The sequence below is a fragment of the Gallus gallus genome, chromosome 34 (assembly GCF_016699485.2).
Source record: "Gallus gallus isolate bGalGal1 chromosome 34, bGalGal1.mat.broiler.GRCg7b, whole genome shotgun sequence".
Taxonomy (NCBI): Eukaryota; Metazoa; Chordata; class Aves; order Galliformes; family Phasianidae; genus Gallus; species Gallus gallus.
Genome location: NC_052565.1, coordinates 2,560,626 through 2,568,217, shown reverse-complemented (window position 1 = coordinate 2,568,217; position 7,592 = coordinate 2,560,626). Strand labels below are relative to the sequence as shown.

At 58.1% G+C, this 7,592-nt stretch overlaps 1 protein-coding gene across 3 annotated transcripts; it reads left to right on the top strand.

Moving 5' to 3' along the window:
• Positions 1-3,324: 3,324 nt before the first annotated feature.
• On the top strand, positions 3,325-7,413 carry LOC112530867 (serine/arginine repetitive matrix protein 1-like). 3 transcript variants are annotated; one of them, XM_040654966.2, is made up of 7 exons: positions 3,325-3,488; positions 3,706-3,767; positions 4,192-4,345; positions 4,546-5,088; positions 5,594-5,718; positions 5,842-5,950; positions 6,147-7,413. In XM_040654966.2, exons 4-7 carry the CDS (start codon positions 4,970-4,972, stop codon positions 6,952-6,954), a joined length of 1,161 nt encoding a protein of 386 aa, XP_040510900.1. In that variant the 5' UTR covers positions 3,325-3,488; positions 3,706-3,767; positions 4,192-4,345; positions 4,546-4,969; the 3' UTR covers positions 6,955-7,413. The 3 variants fall into 3 exon arrangements, with proteins under 3 accessions (XP_040510900.1, XP_040510901.1, XP_046761004.1); XM_040654967.2 differs by having other exon boundaries at positions 3,325-3,767; XM_046905048.1 differs by having other exon boundaries at positions 3,325-4,345.
• The last annotated feature ends 179 nt before the right edge of the window (positions 7,414-7,592 follow it).

The window sequence follows — 7,592 nt, the reverse complement described above, 5'->3', positions numbered from 1 at the left end:
ATGGGGCTTCTGTAGGGCAGCAAGGGGGGTCTGGGAGTGGACGGGGGTTGTGAGGGGGGAGAAATGGGATGAATGTGGTCTCTACTGGGAGGAAAGGGGGTCTGGGGATGGAGAGGGGGTTGGCAGGAGGAAGCTGGGGGGCTGTGAGGGGCTTCTATGGGGGTGGAAAGGGGTTGTGGGGGCTGAGAGAAGGAGTTGTGGGGGGGAAAAGGGGTGAGCGGGGCTTCCATGGGGTGGAAAGGGGGTCTGGAGGTAGAGGGGGACATTGTGTAGGGGAGCTGAGAAGGGGGAAAGGGGACTTCTATGGGGTGGAAAGGGTGTCTGGGGGGGGATCTTGGTGGATTTCGTAGGGGGAAGGGAAGAGCGAGGTCAAATTGTTGGAAATATCCAAATACTTTATCAGAACGGTATCTCACTCTTCCTGGACACCTGCTCATCCTTGGACAGAGATAAGTTTGGTAGGAGGATGGAGAGGACTATGCTGCATCCCTCCATTGCTGGAGGCCGGCAACAGCCCTGGGGCATAAAAACACAGCCAGAGAGAATAGTACCGGCAAGCAGAAGGGCGCACAGAAAACAGCCTTACGTCTTTGATGCCCTATTACCCGACTGCTTATCTCTTTCTCCCCTGGTTCCTCATTGGCTGAGGACTTCAGGTTCACAGTCTTCCCGGCACTCAACTAACCAGAAAGTGTTGCTAACTAAGCACGTATTGCTAATTAATTAACTTCTCACACTTGGTCACTCAATACTAGATCATTGCTTCTGGACATCTGCTCGTCCTTGCACAGAGATAAGCCTGGAAGGAGGAGAGAGGGGAGTATCTTGATGCCTGCCTGTTGCATCCCAACCTATCCCCAGAGCGAGGCAATCCAACCTTGTGTAGAGGCCATGGCTTCTTTGATGTTTGTTAAGTCTGTTCTCCTTTTACTGCGGGCCTCTTGTCTAAACAGGATAGCCCTACAGCCAGGGGCTGAAACCACAGTCACAGCCAGGCAGTCTGGCATCGGCCCCAAAGCCTAAAGCCACAGCCCGAGAGGCTGGTGCTGGACCCGGGGCCTGAAGCCCCAGCCCAAGAGGCCAGCGCACTCCCTGGCGCCTAAAGCCACTGCCAGAGAGGCCAGCACCGGCCCTGGGACCTACAGCCACACACTCAGCCCAAGAGACCGGCACCTGCCCCAGAGCCTGAAGCTCTAATCAGGAAGGTCAGCAGTGGCCTGAGTGAAGGCAGAGACCCTAGGATGGTCCTTGTACAGGAGGGACCCCTGTACCGGTACAGGGGGGGGTCCCCTGCTCAAAAATTAAAGACAGGAGGAACACTTACTTCAGAGGCGGAGTCTGGGGAGTGGTTTACAAGGAATAGGCAGGACCTGGGAGGAGTTTGGTAGAAAGGGGGCAAGGCTTCTGCTTATCAATAGCACACTGCAAAGGAGGAAGCTCCTGGAATTGCAGGTCTGAAGCCTTCAGATGAGAAACCAGACCAATCACCACAAAGGAAATGATATTCAAAACGACTTGACTGTACTCTGCACATGTCCAAGAAGGAGTGAAAAACAAGAAGACATTCACAGAATTAGTTAGCAAGGGCCCAAGGGCCTGAAACTGTAGGCACAGCACAAGAGAGGCTGGCACCGTCCCTGGGGCCTAAAGCTGTCACCGCAGCCAGAGAGACCGGCACTGGTCCCAGGGCCTGAAGCCACAGCCACAGCCCAGAAGGGCAGCCCCGGCCCTGGGGCCTGAAGCCACAGCCCAAAAGGGCAGAACCAGTCCTGGGACGTGAAGCCACAGCCCAAGAGGCTGGCACCAGCTTTGGGGCCTGAAGCCACAGCCCAAGAGGCTGGCACCAGCTTTGGGGCCTAAAGCCACAGCCACAGCACAAGAGGCCAGCACCAGCTCCGGGCCTAAGTCCACAGCCGGAGAGGCCGGCACTGGCCCAGGGCCTAAAGCCATAGTCCGGGAAGCCAACATCGGCCCTGGGGCGTAAAGCCTCAACCAGAGAGGCATACAGGTGTGCATTCCTATTGGTTTCTACTGATTCCTATGGGACTCCATTGAGCACTACGAGGCCGTGCTGGTCCTTACTGCTTTTTATGGGTCAATAGTGGTTTGCGCTCCTACGGCTTCCGATGGGTGTCTACTGACCACTATGAGTCCATCCTGGTCTTTCCTGGCCCATACTGGTGTGCACGCCTGGATCCTACTAGTTCCTCTGGGACTCCATTGACCACGATGAGGCCGTATTGGTCATTACTGGTTTTTATTGGGCTGCACAAGAGTCATCCTCGCTTCCCTGTTCTTTTACTTTGGTTAACCCCATTGGGTGAGCCTGGTGTTGGTTTCCTAAAGTTTGGATCTGGGAGGCGTCCATTTCCTTTGCTTATGATGAAGGCACGGAAGCGATGCGGGCGCACACTAAGGTCACAAGTGTTGCAGGGGTGGGAGCGTTTGTGCCACAGCTGGTGAGCAGAGCTGGTGCTCTGGTGGGCGTGCTGCACGCGGGGACTGAGCTCTGGGCCCGTCCTTGGAACAGATCACCCTGTGAGAGCCTGTTGGAAGCACCACTGCGGCGTGTGCGTGAGCTGGGCACAGCTTGGGCTGAGCAGGCCGAGCAGGTGAGCTGGGTTTGGTGCTGGGGCGTTGCCAGGAGCTGTCTCACAAGAAAAGCTGGGCTGGGGAGGAGTTCCCAGCTCAAAGGGTGCCCTTCTGACTGGCTGTTTCCAGGGGACGGGGGTTCTTGTTGAGATTCCATCCCACTTTTCGATGAGGATGATGAAATGTCATTCCTCTCCTGGAAATCCGCTGCCGGGCCCCTGCCTTCATGTCAGACATTGAAAAGGAAGGAGAGCGCAGACTTCACAGAGCGCAACTTGCGCCTCACTGCCCCACGGATGGCCGGGCTAGGCGGCCGCGATGGAGTCACCACAGCGACACAGAGGAGCAATGCTGGGTAATGGATGGAGCTTTCTGACAAGGAATCGGCTCGTTCCAGGCAAAGCCAGGCAACTTTCGAAACAACAAATCATAACCGTTACGGGTAGAGGGTACTTTGGAACAGTTGTGATTTCCGCGCCAACTGCCTGAAGATCAATGTAGGCAACGGCTACTAAAGAGAAATGAGGAACGCAATCCTGAGAGGAAAGAAAAGAAGAGAGAGAAAACAGAGAGGTGCCAGCACTCCCACTCGGGGCGGGCAGCAGGCTGCTGTCCTGCGTCATAATGGGCCACGGCCAGCACTGGCCACGCTGTCACCGCGTCGCCACGGCAACGTTTGTGACACGGCCACCCGGGAGGGGTATAAAGGCGGTGCACGGTGGTGGGTCCTGCACCCTGAAGGAGCATCTGGACGAGAGCAGACGCATCTGAAGGGATGAGCTCCGGCATGGCTGGCGCCAACACGGAGCAACCCGCTGGCACAAGGCGGAACAGCACGAGCGAGGCCGGCCCCGCAGCGAGGCGTGCCTCCAGAGCGACAGACACCAACACCGAAGGTACACGGGTCCACAGCCACCACAGGAGCGCTGCTGCAGCCCATCTTGGCGCTGAGCGGGAGAGACCCAGCACGGGGACCAGCTCGGGGCTGTCTCCGTGTGGGGCTGGGGACTGCAACGACACTTTCCGTCTGCCACCTCCCTCCCGGCCCGAGGCAGTAGGAGCGCCGGGAAGCGGCAGATGCAGAGTGTGACCCGCTTTTCCTCTGCCCTCCAGAGCGAGTTGCCGTCTGGGATGCGGTGGCCGCCTACGTACAGGAGCACCTCCTGGTGCAGAAGGTGTGTTGGCTGTCGTCTTCCTCCTCTCCCTGTCCAGCTCAGCCTGCAGTTCCTCTGACTCTTCCCCTCCACACAAAGCAGGAAGCTCAGCCCAAATTGCTCTGCTGTGCATAGCGTGGGCTTCCTGCAAAGGCAGCATCGCTTGTGCTAGGCGGGCTCCGAGCTCAGGGCCGAGCCCAGCCTCGGGAAGCCTCTGGATTCCACCAGGCTGCTTCCGCCCTGACTGCTGTGCTGCATTTGGGAGGGCAAGGGGAGGGAGAGGACTGTGCAGCTCCTTCCCAAAGCCTCTCCCGCTGCCCTGCCCGCTGGTGCCTCTGAGCAGCGGGAGAGGGCTTCTGAGCTCTGTCCCTACGTGGGACCCCCTCCAGCTCTTCCTCCAGCCGGCCCATAACCCTGCAGCCCGTGCTTTCTCTTCCACTCGCAGGGGGTCTGGATTCCCACCTTCGGCTCATTCGACACCATCTCTAAAGACATCAGGACTGCGGACGGGACCGTGACTCTGCGGTGGCCCGTGTTTCAGCTGGCCAGGAACCTCAGAGCCATGCACCACCTCGGGTCCGACAAGGACTCCCTGCCAGGTAGGAGCGGGATTGAACCCTTGCAGGCTTCACGGACGGGGCAAAGAAGGCCACCGCCTCCCTTCTCAGAAGGAGACCTCCCTCCCCCTCCGAGGTGGGGGCCGTGCTGGCTGATGGCCGCAAGAAGCACTTGTAGGGAAGCAAGCAAGCGCCTGTGGAAAAGCGACTGCAGGATCAACTCTGTCCCTCGCATTTTTCAGCCCATAGGGAGGTGGAGACCCTGAAATACAGCGAGGTGGCTGCCGCTGCCAATGTGACCTGGCAGAGAGGGAAGACCTGCATCCAAAGCACCGTGTCCCTCCTCTCCAACTGCCTCAAGAATGGGGAGAACGTTGCCTTTGTCCTGAAAGACATAGGAGTGCTCCTCTTTGAAGGCATGAGCTTTGGAATTAAATACTATTATGACTTCCTTGAGAAGCTCTCCGGGAAGGAGAAATTCAGAAAAGTTGTTTTCAAGGTGAGCTGGAGGTTTCTCCATGGCCCGGGCAGTCCCGTGACCCTTGCTCTGACTGCACATGGCCCACCAGGACCTGGCCAGCTGCTTGGGCTGTGCAGGTGCTGCGGTGGTGTCAGCTCTCCCTGCCTTGGGCTCCTCCAGTCCTGAGGGCCTCAGCCATCAGAAGGATGTCCCACAACCTCCCTGTTCCTCCCCTGCAGGCCCCCTGGCTGCTGGACACGCTGGTGTCCCGGGTGGCACCGGTGGCCTCCCTGACGCACTCTGGCCACCTCGTCGTCTTCCCCATGTGAGTATGTTTGTGGCTGCAGCCGCTGCTTGATGCAGCTGCTCAGCTCTCATTCTGTAGTGCTTGTTCCTTGTGTCCATGGCTGTCCTGCCCGTGACGATATGGCACAGAATCACAGAATCATTTGAGCCTGAAGCAACCCTGAAAGGGCACCTAGTCCCACGATCCTGCAAGGAACAGGGACACCTACCGCCAGATGAGGTTGCTCTGAGCCTGGTGCAGCCTGACCTCAAACGACTGTCGGGGCAGCCACCACCTCTCTGGGCAAGACGTTCCGGTGCCTCACCACCCTCCTGCCAAAAACTTCTTCCGTACATCCAATCTCAATCCTCCCTCTTTCCCTTTGAAACTATTTCCCCTTGCCCTACCCCAAGGGACCCTGCTAAGGACTCCAGAAAGTAGTGGCCTTAACGCAGCAGGAAAATGTGCTGTGAGCAGACATCACAGCCAGCAAAAAGGATTGGCGGAGCACTGCGTCACGCCGGTGTCTGCTCTTTCTGCACAGGTTTCAGAAGCAGGTTGCACCCAAACCACCGCCCAGGATATTCCGCAAGGCCTCCGGAGATCTCCATGGTGAGGGGAAGCAAAAGAAAGAAGGGGCTTTGCCACCTCTTGTCCAGGGCAAGAAAGGTAAAGCAGCTGCCAGCTCCTTCCCATGGCACGTGCAACCACTGTGTGACGGGAAATCCCTGAGCGCCCCTTGTCACTGAGCCAAAGGCTTCAGGTGAATGTCTTCTGCCTTCCCGATTGCAGTGAGGTTTGCTGAAGTGCCAACGTACATCAGACGCTTCAGCGTTGCAAGTACTGCTGGACAAAGCTCAAGAAGCAGAAGAAGCTTACAGCAGGAGAGCTTTTCGTCCAGGTGAGGCTGGAGGCTCTGGGCTGGGATCAGCTCACAGGGCTGGCCCCTGTCCGGATCTCAGGAGCGCCACGGGGCAGCCGGTGAGCTGTCTGTGGGGAAGGCCGTGTTGCAGCCAAGGGTCCTGGCTCAGGGTTGCAGGATGCGGCCCCAAAGCCATCACCCACTCAAGCAGACCCCTCTTGCTCTGTCTTTTCAGTCCGCTGCCAGCGATCCTGAGAACGTCTGAAGCCCGCGAGCAGCCGGTGACCTGGCAGCCGCAGGGCCAGGCAGGAAACGAAGGCCAAGAACACCTGGGCCAAACAACAGGAAAAAAACATGTCCGGTTCCGCGGAGATGAACAAGGAGCGGGAGAGGACCGTGAGGCTGGAGCGGCGGCCATGTGGAAAGCAAAGGCCTCGCACCCTCAGGTTGCCGGGAGGCAGGTGGCATCTCGCATCAAAGACAGGAGATGTTCATTAAGAGCTGAGTCCAGCCTGTCCAGGGATACCAAAGGCCATGCATTCCGGCCGCCGTTACTGCATCGTGACTCTGTGAAACTACTCAGGCAGAGGCAGATGGCCAAGAAGGACAGGCCGGCGCAGGCAGAACCTCAGGAGACGGCGGCATCACCGTCTCACCATGAGTGCAGCCTGCCTGAGGAGCCCTCCACCTGCAGATCTGGTTTGCTGCCACCCACACGCAACAGACCAGAGTCTCCCAGGAGTCCGCCTCCAAGGACCACAGCCCCGCGCCGCAGGCCGCCAACACCCTACCCGTTTCTGCCACGTGACTCTGTCAAACTACTCAGGCAGAGGCAGATGGCCACGAAGGACAGGCCGGCACAGGCAGAACCTCAGGAGACGGCGGCATCACCGTCTCACCGTGAGTGCAGCCTGCCTGAGGAGCCCTCCACCAGCCGATCTGGTTTGCTGCCACCCATACGCAACAGACCAGAGTCTCCCAGGAGTCCGCCTCCAAGGACCAAAGCCGCGCGCCGCAGGCCGCCAACACCCTACCCACGCTGAGCAGGGCATGGGGTGCCCGGGACAGACAGAGCTGCCCCTGAGCCTGCAAAACTCCATCTGCACCATTCCTGGGTGCCAGCTCCCTGTAGAAAAGCAGAGGTAGAGGGACAGTGGGGACTGGGCTGGATTCAAGAAAGAACATTCACGCTAGAAGCTGCGGAACAAGATAGATAAACGGCATGAGAAAGGAATGCTGAGAACAAAGGACGCCTCCAGGAGACAAAAACAAGAGTCATGCGAGAAGCACGATCACCGCATGATAACGACCCCGGGTGGAGGAAGAGCACGTGGCTACGAACAACTCGTGACACCGATGGATAAGCTCCTGCATGCACGCTTAAGGAGTCGACCAGGGGTGACTGTGTCAAATGATTTTTTGACATGGAAAGGGGGGTGGGAAAATGGGAAAGAGAGAACTTGGGGATGTTTGAACCTGCAATAAACAATTTGGATCATTCACACCTGAGTCCGTGCCTTCAGATGCCGAAGGGACTCTTCCAAGACCCCGTGGCCCTGGGCGCATATGATGGCTGTATTTCATGGAATCATCCCAGAACCATGGAATGGCCTGGGTTGAAAAGGACCCCTAAGATCATCTGGTTCCAACCTCCCTGCCGTGGGCAGGGTGGCCAACCACT

What these genes read in the sequence shown, in the direction of transcription:
- LOC112530867 (XM_040654966.2), top strand. Translation starts at nt 4,970, where the DNA reads ATGTCCCACAACCTCCCTGTTCCTCCCCTGCAGGCCCCCTGGCTGCTG. An exon ending in CACCTCGTCGTCTTCCCCAT is followed by an intron (nt 5,089 to 5,593) that starts GTGAGTATGTTT and finishes CTTTCTGCACAG; the next exon opens with GTTTCAGAAGCAGGTTGCAC. An exon ending in CAGGAGAGCTTTTCGTCCAG is followed by an intron (nt 5,951 to 6,146) that starts GTGAGGCTGGAG and finishes CTGTCTTTTCAG; the next exon opens with TCCGCTGCCAGCGATCCTGA.